Consider the following 20,252-nt stretch of genomic DNA (forward strand, 5'->3'; position numbering starts at 1 on the left):
AGTCCCTTCAGGATCCAGGCCAGACATCAGAGTGGAATGAGTGGACCATGAAACCTCCTGCCACAATGACTAAACACCAAGGGAAAGACACCAGAAATATGAAAAATCAAGAAAGTACATCACCACCATAGGAAAATAATAACTCTCAAGCTCTAGATCCTATAGAATAGGAAGTTCTTCAAATGACTGACAAGGAATTTAAAGCAACAATTCTAAGGAAACTAAATGAGATACAAGAAAACTCTGTTAGACAACACAATGAAATGAGAAAAAATACAAGATCTGAAAGTAGAAATATACAATGAAGTCAGTGCCCTGAAAAATAATGAAGCAGAGCTTTTAGAGCTGAAGGATTCATTCAGTGAAATAAAAAACACAACAGAGAGTCTAACCAGCAGGCTAGAACAAGCACGAGAGGGAATTTCTGACCTTGAAGACAGGCTGTTTGAATTAATACAGGCAGACCAGAAAAAAGAAAATAAAGAATTTAAAAAATTGAAGAAAATCTAAGAGAGATAACAGACAGCCTTAAGCACTCAAATATGTGAGTTATGGGTATTCCAGAAGGGGAGGAAAAAGGAAATGGCATTGAAAACACATTCAACAAAATAATAGCAGAAAACTTCCCAGGTATAGGGAAAGTCACAGATCTTCAGATTCAGGATGCCCAAAGAACGCCAAACATATTCAACCTAAAAAGGCCCTCTCTAAGACATGTTATAGTTAAACTGGCAAAACTCAAAGACAAAGAGAGAATCTTAAAAGCTGCAAGAGAGAAGTGGCAAGTCACCCATAATGGGGCACTAATCAGACTAGCATCAGACTTTTCATCAGAAACCCTAAAAGTCAGAAAAGAGTGGGATGATATATTCGAAATACTAAAGGGAAAAAATTGCCAGCCAAGAATACTTTACTCAGCAAGGCTATCCTTCCAAAATGAAGATCAAATAGTATGTTTCTCAGACAAACTAAAAATGCAAGAGTTCACTACAACACAACCAACCTAACAACAAATTCTCAAGGAAGTACTAGGTTTGACACATGAAAAACAACCATCATGCCATGAATACTCAAGAAACAACAAAACCTACCAGTAAAACAAAAATGCTAACAATACAGAAAAAAATAGTTTATCTAACACCACAAGAAATCAACAAATACAGAAGACAAACAGAAAATCAGAAAGAAGAGAATGAAAGATATTTAAGACATCTAAACACAAATCAGTAAAGTGCTAGAAGTAAATCAGCACCTTTTGATAATAACTCTAAATGTAAAGGGATTAAATGCCTACTCAAAAGACACAGACTGACTAACTGGATTAAAAAGATGGACCCAACAATATCCTGCCTTCAAGAGACTCAACTCACCTGTAAAGACACATGTTGACTAAGAGTGAAAGGATGGGAAAAGATATACCATGCAAATAGAAATGAAAAATGAGCTGGAGTAGCGATTCTTATATCAGATAAAATAGACTTCAAAGCAAAACCTATAAAAAAAGAGATAAAGAAGGCCATTATATAATGATGAAAGGATCTGTCCATCAAGAAGACATAACAATTATATATATATATATGCACCTAATGTCAGAGCAGCCAGATTTATAAAGCAAACACTATTAGATCTAAAGAATGAGATAGACACTAACTCTATAATAGTGAGGGACCTGAACAAACCACTCTCAACATTGGACAGATCATCTAGGCAAAAAATCAATAGAGAAACACAAGATCTAAACAGCACTTTAGACCAACTGGACTTGGCAGATATCTACAGAGGATTCCATCCAACAACCTCAGAATATTCATTCTTCACATCAGCTCATGGAATATTCTCTGGGATAGATCATGTGTTAGGTCACAAAGCAAGTCTTAACAAATTCAAAAAAATTGAAAATGTTCCATGTATTTTTTCAGATCATAATGGATTAAAATTAGCAATCAATAATAAACAAAACTCTGAAAACTATACAAACACATGAAAATTAAATGATATTCTACTTAATGCCATTTGGGTCCAAGAAGAAATTAAACAGGAAATCAAAAATTTCTTGAAACTAATGAACATAATTGTACATCATACAAAAACCTATGGGATACTGCAAAAGCAGTACTAAAGGGGATATTTATTGCATTAAATGCTACTTCAGAAGAATGGAATGGTGGCAAATAACAACCTAAGACTTCACATTAAAGATCTAGAAAAACAGGAACAATCCAAACCCAAAGTTAGCAGACAGAAAGAAAAAATTAAGATCAAAGCAGAACTAAATGAAACAGAAACCTGAAAAATGATACAAAAGATCAATGGAACAAAAAGTTGTTTTTTTGAAAAGATAAATAAAATTGACAGACCTTCAGCAAGCCTAAGAAAAGAAGAGAAAAAACCCAAATAACAGAAATTAGAAATGAAAAAGATGATATTACAACTGATACCTCAGAAATACAAAGAATCATTAGAGTCTACTATAAACAACTATATGCCAGCAAATTTGAAAATCTGGAGGAAATGGATAAATTTCCAGACACATACAAACTACCAAAACTGAGCCAAGAAGATGTAGAAAATCTGAACAGACCAATAACAATAAAAGAGATTGAAGCTGTTATCATAAGGCTTCCAACAAAGAAAAGCCCAGGACTGGATGGGTTCACTTCTGAGTTCTAAAAACCCTCAAAGAGGAACTGATAACAATTCTCTACAAGCTATTCCAAAAGATTGAAACAGAGGCCATTCTCCCAAATTCATTCTATGAGGCATCACCCTGACACCAGAACCAGACAAAGATACATCAAAAATAGAAAACTACAGGCCAATATCCTTGATGAATATAGATGCAAAAATCCTCAATAAAATACTAGCTAACAGAATACAGCAACATATACACAAAGTTATCCACCATGATCAAGTGGGATTCATCCCAGGGCTGCAAGGTCGGTTCAACATAGGCAAAACAATGAATGTGATACACCACATCAGTATAATCAAAGATAAAAACCATATGATCATCTCTATACAGGCTGAAAAAGCATTTGACAAAATCCAACATTCACCCATGATAAAGACTCTCTACACATTAGGTATAGATGGAAAGTATCTGAACACAATTAAAGCCGTATATGATAAGCCCACTGCCAATATCATCCTGAATGGGGAAAAGCTGAAAGCTTTTCCCTTATGAACAGGAACTAGACAAGGATGCCCACTCTCACCACTCCTATTCAACATAGTGTTGGAACTACTATCCAGAGCAATCAGAAAAGAGAAGGAAATAAAGGGCATCCAGATTGGAAAAGATGAAGTCAAACTGTCCCTGTGTGTGGATGATGTGATCCTATATATTGAATAGCCTAAAGCCTCTATAAAAATACCCCTAGAGTTGATAAATGATTTCAGCAAAGTTACAGTATACAAAATCAACACACAAAAAGTCAATAACATTTCTATACTCCCAACAGTGAACATACAGAAAAATAAATCAAGAAAGCTAGCCCATTTGCAATAGCCACCAAAAAAATAAAATACTTAGGAATAAAGTCAACAAAGGATGTGAAAATTCCCTACAAAGAGAACTACAAATGACTGTTGAGAGAAGCTAAAGAGGACACAAGAAAATGGAAAGATATCACATGCTCTTGGATTGGAAGAATTAGCATTGTGAAAATGTCCATATTACCCAAAGTGATCTACAGATTCAATGCAATTCCCATCAAAATTCCAATGGCATTTTTCTCAGAAATGGAAAAAACTATCCAGACACTTATATGGAATAACAAAATACCACACGTAGCAAAAGCAATCCTGAGCAAAAAAAATAAAGCTGGAGGCATAACACTACCTGACTTTGAACTATATTACAAAGCTATAATAACCAAACCAGCATAGTATTGGCATTAAAAACTGACACACAGATCAATGGAATAGAATAGCAAACACAGAAACCAACCCATGCACCTACAGCCATTTGATCTTTGATAAAGGCCCCAAGTCTACACACTGGGAAAGAGACTGCCTATTCAGCAAATGGTGCTGGGAAAATTGGATATTCCTAGGGAGAATAATGAAACTAGACCTGTACTCTCACCGTATACCAAAATCATCTCAAATAGATTAAAGAATTAAGTATACATCCTGAAACAATAAAACTCCTTAAAGAAAACATAGGGGAAACACTCCAGGAAGTAGGAATGGGCAGAGACTTTATGACTATGACCCCCAAAGCACAGGCAACTAAAGGAAAAATAAACAAATGGGATTATATCAAACTAAAATCTTCTGCACAGCAGAAGAAATAATCAACAGAGTGAAAAGATAACTGTATTAATCTGTTTTGTGTTGCTATAACAGAAATACCTGAGTCTGGTTAATTTATAAAGAACAGAGGTTTATTTGGCTTATGATTCTGGGACAGCTGCATCTGGCATGGGCCTCAGGCTGCTTCTGCTCATGGTGGAGAGCAGCAGGTAGCCAGCAGATACAAGCAGATCACATGGCGTGAGAAAGCAAGAGAGAGAGAGAGGAGGTGCCAGGGTCTATTAAACAACCAGCTCTTGTAGTAACTAATAGAGCGAGAACTCGCTCATTAATCCCCCCATCCCCAGGGAGAGCATTAATCCGTTCATGAGGGAACTACCCCCATGACTCCATCAGTTTCCAACACTGCCACATCGGGGATCAGATTTCCACATGAGTTTTGGAAGGGACAACACATACAAACTCCATCAACAACCAAGATAGTGGGAGAAAATATTTGCAAAATACACATCTGACAGAGGATTAATATCCAGAATATACAAGGAACTCAAACACCTTTATAGCAAAAAACCCCAAATAACCCAATTAAAAAATGGGCAAAGGAGCTGAATAGGCGTTTCTCAAAGGAGGATGGCCAGCAGACAGATGAAAAATGAATGGCCAGCAGACAGATGAAAAATGCTCAACATCACTCAGCATTGGGGAAATGCAAATCAAAACCACTTTGAGATACTATCTCCCTCCAGTTAGGATGGGTAATATCCAAAAGACTGAGAATGATAAGTGCTGGAGAGGTTGAGTAGAAAAAGGAGCTCTCATTCGCTGTTGGTGGGACTGCAAAATGGTGCAGCCTTTATGGAAAATGGTATGGAGGTTCCTCAAACAATTACAGATAGATCTACCATATGACCCAGCTATTTCACTACTGGGTATATACCCAGAGGTACAGAAATTGTGTTGAAGGGATACCTGTACTCCAATGTTTATTGCAGCGCTATTTACAATAGCCAAGAGTTGGAACCAGCTAAACATACATCATCAGGTGAGTGGATATGGAAACTGTGGTATACCTACACAATGGAATACTACTGTGCTATAGAAAAAAATGCAATACTACCATTCGCAGCAACATGGATGGACTTAGAGAAAATTATATGAAGTGAAATAAGCCAGGCACAGAAAGAGATATACTGCATGTTGTCACTTATTTGTGGGAACTAATAATAAACAAATAAATATACAAACAAATGAATGGGGAGGGGGAGAAGACACAACAATCACAACAATTCCCTGAAATTGTTAAGACCAATGAACAGATATGATGTGGGGGCGGGGAGAGGAAGCGGGGAAAGAGGAAAGGGTAAAGGGTCACGAAAATCAACTACAATGTATATTGAGAATTTAAAATAAAAAGAATTAAAAAGTGGTTTTCTTGTAGAGAGAGTATAATTGGATCTCTTTCTTTAATCCACTCAGACAGTCTCTGTCTTTTAACTGGTGTATTCCTTCTTTCTTTCTTTCTTTCTTTTTTTCTCTTTTATGTGACCAGTAAGGGGATCGCAACCCTTGGCTTCATGTTGTCCGCACCGCGCTCAGCCAGTGAGCGCACCGTCCATCCCTATATAGGATCCGAACCGCAGCGGGAGCGCTGCTGTGCTCCCAGTGCTGCACTCTCCGGAGTGAGCCACAGTGAGTCACGGGGCCGGCCCTCTTTCATTTTTATAACTAAAAAAAGTTATTCATAGTACCAAAAGAATCACCACTTAAAAGGCAACATCTTTTGTTCAATTGCACTTGAATTAGTCATGCTGCTAAGTTATATACACAGGAAATGTGTTTTATACTCTTGCATAACTTGATATAATAAAGAACTAATTTAATTTAATTTTAGTCAATTTAAATCTTTTCTCTGCTAATTAAAATTAAACATAATATATTTAGACATATTTCAAAAGCAATATTTGACTAGTTTTCAGTCTTTCTTTAGTCACTTCTGTTATCAAACCAACCAAATGCAAAACAAAAGCCTGATAGGTATTAGGGGAAATGAACTTTATAGTACTAAAGAGTTTTTGAAAAAGAGAGCAAGTCTCAGATTTGAATTTGGGCAAAATGACTCTAGTGTCCTTAAAGAGGACAGATGAGCTCTGGAGGAGGGGAGACCAGCCAAGGACCTGCTGAGGGCTATGGATGTGGTCCCAGTGAGGACGAATGACTGCCCGAACTAAGACTTGGCAGTGGAAGTCAATACAGTGAATGGCTGACCTGGGTGTTAAAGAGATATACTAACTTACAGGATTTGGTGATGGATGAGACAAAGGGGCAAGAGTGTCAAGGACAATTCCAGGCTCTCGGGATTGAGTGACATTACCTAAGATAGAGAATACACTAAAAGTGATGATAATTAGTTCACTGTTATGCATGATGTGCCACAGTAGATCTGGGTAGAGATTTCTAATTGATATTTGAGTTAAATGGTTCTAAGTTCATGAGAAAGGTGCAGACTTGAGACCATTTGAGATGTGCTAAGATGTAAGTTGAATACATGAGGGCCTCTAGAGTAGAAACAAAGTCAGAGTTAAATATACTAGAAATTATAAAAGTCTAGTATAACCAATTAGTCTTTAGATCTTATAAAATCATAACTTATAATAACAGGGCAGCCCTTCATGTGCCTATAGTTAGACTGAGTCATTCCTGGAAAGTATTTGGCCATTTCAAGCAGGATTTATTTTAAAACAGCCTCTGTTCTGATGACTAACAGTTACATAGTTCACTTAATGAGTTAGATTTAGGCAAAATAATTTTTATGGATAAGATAATATTGCATAACATCCCAAACTATTTCATACAAGATATCAGAAAGTACCTGATATTTGAGTCACACCAAATTCCTAAAGAAATACATGTTCAAGAAAAAAAGGCATCCTAGCCTATTTGAAACAAGTTTTGAGTTTTCATTAATTTATGACATTGATTTACAACTCATATATTATATTTATCAAGTATTTGAAAAACTCCCATGTGTAAAGTACTGTGCTGAGGATTCTGTGAGATGTAAAAATGAATCAAGAATAAAATCTGTCCTTAAGATGCTTACAGACCTTGTATGGAGAAATAAGAGTGTATAAGGGGTACAGAGTTAAAAATCACAGACAATTTTAAAATAAAATTAAGAAAACAATTCCATTTACAATAGCAGTAAAGAGACATAAAATACTTACGGCTTTATAGGAAAACACTTTCTAAATAAATTTCACTCCAGTCCTTGATTATATGTCTCTTGGACTCACTATCCCCTGCCCTCCTTCCTGCTCTCTTCTCCTTCTTTTTCTCTTTCTTTTTATTTGGAAGCATAGCACCCGGCATAGAGCACTGCACATAGCAGGGGAGCAATAAATATTTATAAAAGGAGGGAAATAAGGCATCAGGCAATAAATGCAGGGAGGGCAGAAAAGAAGGAAATAAGAAATAAGACCTGGTTTTTCCCATGTCTCAAAAATCTGAGCACTGCAAGAGACCTCCAAGTGAGATCAAATTTCCACATTGATTAGAAACTGAAGAGTCCCAAGATGTTAAATGAGGTTTCCACAATCACAGCACTTGCTAATAACAAAGCTAATAACAATTTAAGTTTTTTGATCATTTACTAGTGTCCCTTACACTACACTGCAATGCTGTTTCACTAAAAAGTAACCTAATCAAGGGTATTATTGAAAATATTTTTATCAGTGCTGCAGAGGATTGCTTTATTTGTCCTTAAATTGGATGTTTAATCATAGGTCCTAAAAGAAAATGAATAACCCCAAAAATTGCTAATTGAATCTATGATTTAGGCAATTTTTTCTTCTACATTATTTATACTTTGATACTGTGGTTGAACTAAATACTGAAAACAAACAAACACACTCAAAGCATTTAATACACATGGAGTGTAATATATGGCTCTGCAGAACTGACAAAATAGAACTTAAATATCAGACTAAAATCGGGGCACTGTTCTAATCTTTTCTCTAAATTCATAAATTCTTCCCATATGAGGGAGAGGAAATACATGAATGTTCTCCAGTGGACCTCCCAGATCACCAAAAATTCTCAAAAATAGGAAGCACTGAGGTGGAGCCCAGAAATCTGTTTCAACAGGCCTTTTAGTTTATTCTGAAGCACCCTGAAATTAAGAATCACTGCCTTGGTCCATGCCCATCAACGTCTTTCACCTGAATTACTAGAGTTGCTTCCTATTTTCTCCTTGTTTCAATCCTATCCCACAAACTAGCTACATGGTTGCAAGAAAAAGTTATAAGAGGAAACCTGATGGTGTTATTTCATTCTCCATTCATTCATCAAATATTTACTGAGTGTTCTAGCTCTTCAATAAATATAAAGAACAAAGATTTTTATTACCATGACACCTACATTCAGTGTCTTCCCCCCCCCCCCCTGCAAATTCCTCAATGAATTCCTGGTGACTAGGAAAGAGTTCTTTATGTGGTGAGTACAGCACTCAGTGGTCCAGGCCTTCTCTGAGTATTTAGTTCTTATCTTGTATCCTGCAATACAACTGTACCATGCCAGTTGGTTTACTATCTACATTCCTTTGCAGGAGCCATCCTCCAACTTCTTCTTCCTTTTCGTAACATCTGTGTATATTTTAAGATTCAAAAATCCATGTCTTCTATGAAGGCTTGGTCAACCTCTTTCTGAATGGGAAATGACCACTCCCAACTTGGTGCCCACATTGTACCCTGTGAAATTCTATTATATGAATGTGACTACATAAAAATAAAATCTATATAATAAAGCAAGAGAAGAAAGTAAATGATAACTGGAAAAATGTTTTCAACAAATATGACAATTATAAAGTTATTATACTTAATATATAATGGCACTCTTACCAAATGAATATAAATAAAGGCCAATGGGAGAATGAAAAAGGATCTTGAGGACGATGAGGGAGAGTATATCCGTAAACTACCTACAACTTCTTCACAGTCTGTCATTGCTTCAGTCTATGACACTGGCTGGACCATGCCTACTAATGTATGGAGTTGTGTTGTTTAATGATTGCACAGCCATGACATCGCCAGAGAGCTTTACAGTACATTTAATTCTAAAGATATTTCCCAGCAAAATCCCTAAAAAACGTAGGCAATCCATGGAATAAATATCAAGAATTGCAGCAATATAGATGATGAGTATAAATGTTAAAACAACCTTTAAAAAGAATGTAGTTGGAGGGACAAATTTCTAATTTCACAACTAACTACAAAGCTGCAGTAATCAAGACCATGTGGTACTGGCATAAGGATAGATATATAGATCAATGGAATAGAATTGAGAGTCCATAAATAAACCCATACATTTGTGTTCAATTGTTTTTCAGCAAGGGCTCTAAGAAAATTCAATGGAGAAAAATAGTCTTTTCAATAAAAAGGGCGGGGACAACTGAATAGTCACATAAAAAAGAATGAAATTAGACTCCTACCACCCACTATATACAAAAATTAACTCAAAATGAATTAAAGACCTAAATGTAAGAGCTAAAACTATAAAACTCTGAGGAAAAAAACAGGTATAAATCTTTGTGACCTTGGGTTAAGCAATGGTTTCTGTAATATGACATCAAAAACATGAGCAACTAAAGAAGGAATAAATGAATTGAACTTCATCAAAATAAAAAATGTTTGTGCTATAAAGGACATTATCAAGAAAGTGAAAAGATAACCCACATAATGGGAAAAAATATTTGCAATTGCAATATCTGATAAGCGTCTAGTATTCAGAATACACGAAGAACCTTTACAACTGAACAATAAAAAGACAAATAACCCAATTTAAAAACAAGCAAAAGATTTGAGTAAACACTTCTCCAAAGAAGATACGAAATAGCCAATAACAATGGCCAATAATGAAAAGATGCTTGACATCATTAGTCATCAAGAAAATGCAAATCAAAATCACTATGAGATACCACTTCACAGCCGCTGAGATGGCTAGAATAAAAAAGTCAGATGACAGCAACTTTTGGTGAAGATGTAGTGAAATCAGTACATTCATACACTGACAGAGAGAATGTAAATGGAACAGCCCCTGTGGAAACAGTTTGGCAGTTCCTCAAAAAGTAAAATATATAGTTAACATATGACCTAGAAATTCCATTCCTAGGTATACACCCAAGAAAACTGCTTAAAAACTTATACACAGATGTTTATAGGGAACTTATTCACAATAGACAAAGAATGGAAAACCTAGATGTCCCGCAGCTGATGAATGGATAAACAAAATGTGGCATATCCATAGAATAGAATCTTATTGAACCGTAAAGAGAAATGAAGTACTGATTCATGTTATAACATGGATGAACCTTAAAAACATGCTAAAGAAGCCCAATATGAAAAGCTACATATGATAGGATTCCATTTGTATAAAATATCCAGAATAGGCAACTTCACAGAGACAGAAAACAGATTAGTGGCTGCATGGTGATGGGAAATAGAGAGTCACTGTTAATGAGAATAGGATTTCTTTTTGGGGTGATAAAAATGGTCTGGAATTAGTGATGATGATTTTTCAACTTTTGAATATACTAAAAGCCACTGAATCGTACACTTTAAAAGGATGTATTTTATCTCAATGTAAAATAAACAAAAGCATAAATAATGAACACACTTAAAAAAATTCAATGTCACTAGCAAATGAAGAAATGTAGATCAAAACAGAAGGTTAATTTTTCATTGCCTTAGTAAATCATTTTAAAAATAAAGATACTCAAAGCTGACAAGAGTGATGATCTTAAACACTGCTATAAGAAATGTAAACTTATATATCATTTCCAAAAAACTATCTGGTAACCTGTATCCAGAAGCTTAAAATGCTGATTTTATTTAACATTGTCATCTCAATTCTGGGAATCTGCGTTCCATATTTGGCAGCCCATATAAAGTCCATATGAACCCCCCTTACCTCAGAGGTAGGTAGAAAGAATGAGTCTCACACTCACCTTGGGCCCTATTTGGCCTCTATATTGCAGTCAGCATCATTTGTATTTTCTTATTTCTACAATCCTACTGCATGTCCACTAGGAGGAAATGTTAGAAATTCTACGTTTTTTTTTTCTCATTCTCCTAAATTCTCATTTTTATGTGTATTATTATTAATGTATATTAAACTACTATGGATGTACTATAATATATAAGTAAGTGCTAAATGTATATTGGAAGTGCAGGTTCCTCAAACTTTACTGAAGGGATACACTATCTAAAAAAATATTGGACATCAGTGCAGCATCCATCAGCGTAGTCTCTCTCCTTCAGCCAAAACTCATCTACTCTACTGCCTCTAGAACACAGTTTATGTCTCTTTGTTTCTGAGCTTGGTTCATAATCAGTTTGTTTGTTTGAAATGACAGTATGACAGTCACTCTTCCTCCGTTTATTTATTTTTTCCAATTAAGCTTTTATTTATTGTTCACCAGAAAATAGACAGTTTATGAAAAATTATTAATAAACCTGCACTAAATGTTTTCGTTTACTACTTAGTCAAACCAGCCACCTTTTTGTACTCTGTATTGTATTGAAGAATATGCCATTTTGATTATATTTCTAAGTAAATGAATTCTTTGCATTGTTAACATAGCGGTCTTGTTTGTGTGATTTGCTGTTTGGAAGATGCCTTTAAGCTTCTCTGCCATTGTCCTTTGCATGTCATGTGGGTGGTCATGCTTTTCAAACACTTACATGGTTTTTAATGAAAGAGACTGCTGGATGGGATACTACCACGAGAAGCACAAATATCCTTTTTGAAGCTCACCATTGACTGAAACCTCTACAATATTTACTGCAAAATGTAAACTCCTTAGGAGAGATGCATACAGACAAATATATACAAATACAGAGGCTTCCATTTTCAGTCATTAATTAGATGCTGTATTTATATTAAAGAACCAGCACACTTTAAAAATACAATCATGTGGAAAGTCTAGTAAAATTCATGTTTCTTATAATCATGCCATGCTTCACAAAGAGAGATATCCCATGATTTTGGATAGGAAGATTCAATATTGTTAAGATGTCAGTTAAGATGTGAGTTAAGACACTTCACCAAAAAATATATACAGATTGCAATAAATATCTGAAAAGATGCTCAGCATCATAGGTCATTAGGTAATTACAAATTAAAACAATAAGATACCATGACAATTATTAGAATGGCCCATATCCAATACACAGATAACACCAAATGCTGGTGAGGATGGGAAGCATCAGGATTTCTCCTTCATTGCTGGTAAGAATGCAAAATGGTACAGCCACTTTGGAAGATAGTTTGGCAGTTTTATACAAAGCTAAACATAGTCTTATCATATGACCCAGCAATAATGTTCCTGGGTATTTACCCAAATGAGATAAAAACAGGTCCACACAAAACTCTGCACATGAATGTTTATAGAAGCTTTTTCATAACTGCCAAAAATTGTAAACAATTAATACACATTCTTCAATCGGTGAATAGCTAAACAAACTGTGGTAATCCATTCAATGGAATAATATTTGGCAATAAGAAGAAATAAAAAAGCTACGAAGCCACAAAAAGTCATGGAGAAACATTAAATGCACATTTCTAAGTGAAAGAATCTAACCTAAAAGGTTATATAATATATGGTTGCAACTATATGATGTTCTATAAAAGGCACAACTTCAGAATCAATAAATGAATCAGTGGTTTCCAGGGGTTCAGAAGGAGGAAGGGAAGGATGAATCAGTGGAGAATAGTGGATTTTTCAGGGCAGTTAAACTATTGTGTATGGTATCGTACCGGTGGATACACGATGTTATGCATTTATCAAAACCCTCACAACTGTACAGCAGAAAGAGTAAACCCCACTGCCAACTATAAACTTTAATAAATAATATTGTATCAATATGTACCACACTAATGCAAGATGATGATAACAGGGGAAACTGCAGAGGGAGAGGGGGTATATGGGAATTCTCTACTTTCCACTCAAATTTTCTGTAAGCCTAAAACTGCTCTAAAATATAAAATCTATTAAAAAAATTTTTTCCATAGCAAGTAAAAAAATTAACAGCAAATTATGTATTTCACATATGTATAAAATACACATATATATGTGTGCATGCACACATATTTGGATAAAATAACTACACTTCTCTCTTCACCATAATTTTTAAAGGTTACACTCTGTTATTTTCCCTCTCCTAAGGTAATGCTTCTACGGGCCTAACTAGGTAAATGGGAGATGAGGAAATGCAGGCGGTGATGCTAAATTGTGCTTACAAGAAATTTGGTAGTGAAAGGAAATAGGACTGAAATGGACAGTTGTGGGAGTCTTAGGGTCTAGGAAAAATTATTTTTACAGGATATAATGTTGCCAACTATAATAATATATAGTTAATAGCTCATGACAATTTATTCTGTAGTTATTTCACTTTCTTCTCAAGAAGTACAGATGGAAACGTGGTTATAATACTGCATACCCAAAGTATATTTCAGAATTTCCCAATGAGTGAAAATGTGAGGAAAACAAAACAAGCACATACCAATTTATTGATGCTGACCAATAGAACATGCTCATATTCTTTGCCTTCTTTACCTTCAATATCACAGTCAGAAGATGCTACTGGCAACAGAACAAGGATCAGGGGAGGAATTCCAAAGATATACCTAAAAGAAACTAAATGCAACAGGAAATAAGAATGAGCTAAATGTTATGCCATATTACATTTGATTGTGGTGTTTCAATGGGCTCAATCACTTAGTTCTAGTAATTTTTAAAATGTGTCTCGGTTTTGAGAGAGTGCAGGAAGGGCCCTAAAAATTAAAATTATATAACCACCAAAGTGGGACAGCATTTTGAAGTGTAGGTTTATTTTATATTTTTATTTAGGAGTTATTCTTTGGGAAAGTACAGAACAGGTGTGATGAAATCAGAGACTCTTTGCTTCTGAAAGACATTTTTGGTTGTAATGATGGTCTATTCAGTTTGGATTTATGTTCAACTTCCCTGTAAGAAAAGACATCTACAGGTAATTAGTACACTACAGTTCCAAAAGTCACATATTATTGAAATGTTATGATCTATGGAAAGCATCATATAATTACTTGAAATGTGAAGGTAGTCCATGTGTTTCATTGCCTTACGGAGGCAGCACTGTGGAAGGTTCATCTCCATGGTAGTACACTGTGATTATGTTCTTTCTTTTAAATAATGGACCTTAAAGGGTTTACTTTTGTCAAAACACTTACAAAATTGAAGTTTGTATTTTAGGACTCCTCTTCCTATCCTTTTATCACCCTCTGTCTCTACATGGCCAGAGACCCATATTCTTTTCAAACACAGCTCTGTCCAGCTTCTTGCCATGTTAGAAAAACCCAGTAAATGAATTCACACTCTGTTAACTAAAGAGTTATATCTCTTTTTGATAAGCCTTTCCAATAAGAGTCAATTATCTAACCAAAAGGAATGAAATTATAAATGGTATCATTTACAGTAAAAATACACTGGATAGAAAGCCAGGGATTCCCAGAAACTTTAAAATCTGGTTCTATAGGGACTTATTTCTTCATAAGCCAGCCATAGTGTCTTGTTTCTTTCTGTAAACTCTCAGTTATGTTGACAGCATGTTTTCTATGAATTTCTCAAATGAACTTTAGCTGTAATTGCTGCAGGCAAGACATTTCACAAGTGTGTCTTATCTGATTAAGAATTCAAACAAAACTCCTTCAAACCTAAGGGTTTGACGTTGTGACAATAGCCTAAAGATTGTTAAGGATATCATAAGGTTACTAATAACATTGTCATCTATTATATCACTGTCTGTCATATAAAAAAATTAGTAGCACACCCCAACAAATTAAGTGCTATTAGTGACCCACATTTTTCCAAATAGAGGAAGTAGGCTGGGTAGCATTTATGGGAGCAAAATAAATCCTACTTCTCACCATATGTGACTGACACTTGACGTAGAAAGAAAAACAAAAATACAGGAGAAATATATTGATAGCTCTGCCACTAAGTACCTATACCCATGATGAGGAAGAATTCATTTAGGGGATTAATAATGATGATGATGCTCTTTACCTTTAACTGAGCACCTACCATGTGCCAGGTCTGAATGCTAACCTGAGTTTGCTGCCTCACCAGGATTTGATCAGAAATGACCATAATCTTTTGATACCATATAATCATACTGGTCTTCTGAATGAAAACCACTTCCATGTAATATTGTTCAGCTCTGCCTCTCTCTTCTACTACTGTTCTTCCATTCTGGATCTCCTCAAACAATGATAAAATGCTAATTATTTACTAGGTTCTGACCTTCTAATCGGATTTGTATAGATTATACAGAACTAAACTTTTTATTTTCCTGACATTTTACAGGTGACCAAAATATATACTTTGGGAGGAGTAGACAAAACAGGAAGAATTATATGGCATATACCTTGAAATTAGCTTTAAGGAGAATATAATAAAATAAATATTAGAGTGAAAGATAGATATGGCTACCATTGTGCATAAATGTTATTTTGAAGGTCCGCATTTTATGTTTTAATAAGTGAAGTTGTTTTCTTTTCTATGAGCATTGGTAGTCTTCTTCACTGCAATTTTCAGTAGCAGATGCTCCCAAAATTTACATCAACCTATTTTTTCCATTCAATGGCATTTTGTCAATGCTTTTCAATGACAGTTTGGTGGAAAATTCACAGTCTTTTTCTGTATTAAAACTGTCTCAATCCTAAAACATAGCATGACTTGCCTTTAAAGAGAGTCTTCTCTTTGCCATTTTTGTTGCTGAGTAAGTTAGCCCCAAATGGACTAGGGCAATGCAAAACACAGAGGGTTTCAAACCTGGGGACTTGAGATATTTGACTTAGTATTAGAGTGGATTTTGTGACTGAATGAATGAAAGAGCATCACTCAAGCTTCACTTACCTGATTTCTAAAATGAAAAATTTTGACCAAATGATCTTTTAATACCTCTTTCAGCTCTCAAGCACCTTAATTCCAAGAGTCTACCTGCCTATCCAAATACAGAGACTCTTTATATTTGAAACTGCCTCATGGGCAATGCTGCAAACACATCCAGGGCCTCAGACCCATATCTCATAGGTTCCAGGCTCTCTCATTAATGAAGTGCAGTTTGTTCTATACTTGAAATCCTTTTTCCACACCACGTGGAGGGTAACATATAGAGACTGCCTGGTTTGAGAGTGCTTTTGACACTGTTGTCAACAATGGGAAAGGAAGTCTACTTTATTTTATTTTGTTTGCATTTGTTTCATACTGTGTAGACACCCTCCGACCCCTGCAGCCTGAACTTTTTACTAGGTTACAGAGAAGATAAAACATAAGGAATAATGCAAAGCAAACATGAGCTTGTGGAATTGTCTTCAGATCTCCTGAAGGGACTGAAACTGGAGAATTTGTTTTCAGCAGGGAATTTGGTTAAACCAGAATGATGGCTGCCTAAAAATTCTTGTTGGTTTTTAATTTAAGCCAAATAATACATTCAATCCTCAGCTGTTTAAGTTATGGGGTCAAAGTGAACATAAACATATTGGTTTCTATAGTCCAACAAATCCAATTTTTTATCAGTCTTTAAGACTGATAAGTGTTTACCGAATGTCCATTACATAAACCTATTCTCACTAAGAATTTAATTCCATAAATATTTCATGAGGTAAATACAAGTTATTTACATTTTAAAGATGGGAAATCTAAGCCACAAAAATTTTTTTTTCCTATATAGAAAGTGTCTAGTAAGAGCCAGGATTCAAATCCAGGTTTATCAGGTAGAAGAGTATTGAAACTCAGCTTTTAGCCACTAAACTACACTGCTTCCTATAAAAATAACTGTATGTGTAGTCAAGGGGAGTGTGCAAAAATCATCACCCTCTGCAGGAACCTTACTAAGGTACTTCCTGGCCAAGTTCTGAAACTGCATCATACACTCTTATCTCAGAAAAAAAAAAAAAAAAAAAAAAAAAGGAAATAAATATTTGCTCTTATTGTGGTAGGTCATGTGTCAGCGGTGAGACCAGAAAAAAAATCTCACACGACTGTGAATGTGACATGTCCAATCAAACAACCCTTTCCATTACCGTTTTAAGATATTTAAACTAATGTGGTACCATTTGTAGTTCTTCTTCACACCTGCTCAGGATTTCTAATCTTTCTCAGTTCTCTGTTTTTATTCGTGCTCTATTTTTTGGTCCTCAACTATGATGAAATTAACCCAAACCAGATAGCACAGTTTAGGAGCATATGGTAGGTCCTCAACTACTTCAACTCCCAAAAGAAATAGCAAAGAAAAAGGGTAAAGAGTAACCCTATTCACGTTCTGATGGAGCTTAAACTTCCAGAGATATCTCTCAGAACAAAATGCAGAAAGACACTCATTCTAATCATCATTAACAGAAGTTTAAAATTTAAATATTTTATTTGCTATTAACTTATGGTGCATGATTAATACAGATATACTGCAGGAAATAAAGACTTCTTGTTAAAAATGCACACCTTAGCTTCCTTTCCTCGTTTTACCTCTCTTTAGATCACAAATAATGAAAGATTAGAACCAGGAGTGATCCGTAAGGAAATAATTGCAGACAACCAGGGGCATTGCAAAGAAAAAAAGGATGTGTTCAATTTCTAAATCTATATTAACCCCCTGGAGGAAACTCCTTAAAAATATTCTTGCATAATTGTCTTTGGTATTCTTCCCCCTCCCCCATCTTAATTTTGCTACCGAGCTGGTACTCCTTGGTTACGTTAATTTTTCATTCTCTAATGTCTATGAGAGGGGAAAGGACTCGACCTGAGTAGCCGGGAAAGCGCGCACCAAAGGGAAGAGCAGTCACTCCCTATCCCCGCACCCTCCCCCACCCGTCCTCTTTTGCTTGAGGAAGTACTTACTGTAAAACTACAATTTCCCTGAGCAGATGCTCTCTCCCTCACATCCCCCTTTCTCCTTTTTTCTTACAGTAAATGTTTTGGCTCTTTACATTGGTCACACGGCTACCACCGGAACCCATCGCGCCTCCATTCTGCTCGCGCAAATAACACGCTAGATCCTAGCAAGGGTCTGGAATTTAGAGCCATGCCCATTTGATCCTGCCTCTATCAGGGAACGCGCATGTAGAAAACACAAAAGCTGGCCTTTCTCGGTGCCAGCCCCAGGACTTGGGTTCCCAGCAAATGGCGCAAGGTACGGCCCCGGTCGGAAACTCCCAGCCTGACTGAGGGGAGAAAACGGGGTTTTCCAGAGACCTGTTCCCATAGGGTTTAAAAACGTGTCTCGTGCGAGCTTCGCTTTCACTTCTCTAGGGAGTTCGAAGCTGCAGGAGCCCGGCTCCTCGCCGAAGCCGGGCCGCCTGTGAGTAACCTGGCGTGGCCAGGAGCACGGGAAGGGCGGGTTTGGCGCCGGATTGGCAGAGGACAGCGGGGCTGGGGGCATACAGACAGACAGACATAGAAACAGACAGCCATTGGCTACCTCTCAGACCCAGCTGCGGGCTGCCACCGCGGAGCCACGCGGAGGCTGCAAGGCTCGGTCTCAGGGAAGAAAGCAGGCGTCGGGGACTGCTTCTCGTAGCCAGCCAGGCGCAGCAGCCCCAGGTGCAGTGACTGTGGGCCACGGTACTCAGGCGCGTCTGGGCTGACAGCAGCTCGTGGGAGAGCCAATGCTCTCGGCAAGTCCAAAGTGCAAGACCGGGCTATTCCCGGACCTGCCTTTGGCACGGGGGCCGGCAGCGCGTCCCGGAGATTCCCGGCGCGCGGGGCGCGCGTACTGGTGCGCCCGGGAGAGGAGCGCTTACCATGGAACATGGTCTGCGGGAGGCGGGCGTAGTCATGATGACCGCAACTGCAGCAGGAGCAAGCTCTCGCCGCCCATAGTCACTCCCAGGACCCTGATCTTCCGCGGAGCTGCCGGGAGTCCGTGCCGTGCAGGGCGGTCTCTGCGGCTGGTTCCTCTCACCCACGCCGCGCCTGCTGTTTCATCCATCCCAAGGGGGGCGGCACATTCCACGGCCCGGCTCGGCGCTTTGCCTTTTCCATAACTTCCGTAGGATCAGCCAGCAGCGTACTTTCAGTTTCTACTTTGCGCTTGGTCTGCAGGGTCAATCTTTGGGTTCACCACCCGGGCACCTTCACCATCCCCCGTCTCCGGGGCACCTGCGTCCTCCGTTAGCGCTTCTCGTGCACCTGGACCGGGACCAGAGGAGGGCGCGAATTACCAGAGCACTGCAGGACAATCCCGCTGGCCTTCTGAATTGGAGCGATTTGGGGTAAAAGATTTTCCAGATGACCTCTAACCGCCTTGGCAAAGCTGTGTAACTGGGAACTAAAACCATCAGTTGCTAATATGTCCACGGAAGCCACAAATGTGCGGGGCGCAAGCTGGGCAATCACAAGCGGACACCACCCAGGAGGCGTCGCAACTCCTGGCGCGGATGTGGTGGACTGTGCCAAGTCGTCTTTAAAAAAAAGGAAGTGAAGAATGATTGAGAGGCCCACGGCCGCTGCCCCTCCAAGTTCTCTAATCAGTCTCTTCCCGCCGTCCTCTACCTGCTCAGGTGGGACCTCAAGGAGAAATAATCCTGTGGGTCCACCTCATCTGGTAAGTAGTATCTATGAAAAATCCATCCCCCAAATAAGTGGTGGACATGGAAACTCACTAAAACAGTTAATAACTATGACTCCCACGTGCACATTTGTCTGATTTGGCTAATAAATACAACTATCCATCTTGACAGTGTGTCGCTGAGATGTTAATTTTCTTCCCCTAGGCCTGAGTTATCTAGGTATTTCTTGCTTTAGAGTGGTTTCTGAAATTCTGCGGAAACCCTGCCTGGATGAAGGTGGGTAATGTAAACCAGTAGCAACAGCAGCGATAGTAATAAAGGCTATCATTTATGTAGTATCTGCATATGTCACCTCGTGCGAAACTTTCTATGAGGTAGACCGTTTTCTTATCAGC

At 37.5% G+C, this 20,252-nt stretch overlaps 1 protein-coding gene across 2 annotated transcripts in view; it reads right to left on the bottom strand.

Annotated features, from left to right (window-relative positions):
• The window catches only part of IL7 (interleukin 7), a 60,974-nt gene extending 41,054 nt beyond the window's left edge, over positions 1-19,920 (bottom strand). The window contains exons 1-3 of one of the 2 annotated variants that reach the window (XM_008576287.1): positions 19,090-19,920; positions 13,815-13,948; positions 9,518-9,520 (exon numbers count right to left, since the gene is read on the bottom strand). In XM_008576287.1, coding sequence (XP_008574509.1) covers positions 9,518-9,520; positions 13,815-13,948; positions 19,090-19,099 — 147 coding nt within the window. In that variant the 5' untranslated portion in view covers positions 19,100-19,920. The remainder of the gene's footprint in view (positions 1-9,517; positions 9,521-13,814; positions 13,949-19,089) is intronic. The other variant, XM_008576278.1, reaches the window with a different exon arrangement.
• Between the last annotated feature and the right edge of the window lie 332 nt (positions 19,921-20,252).

The sequence above is a fragment of the Galeopterus variegatus genome, unplaced genomic scaffold (genome assembly GCF_000696425.1).
Source record: "Galeopterus variegatus unplaced genomic scaffold, G_variegatus-3.0.2 Scaffold61, whole genome shotgun sequence".
NCBI classification, from domain to species: Eukaryota; Metazoa; Chordata; class Mammalia; order Dermoptera; family Cynocephalidae; genus Galeopterus; species Galeopterus variegatus.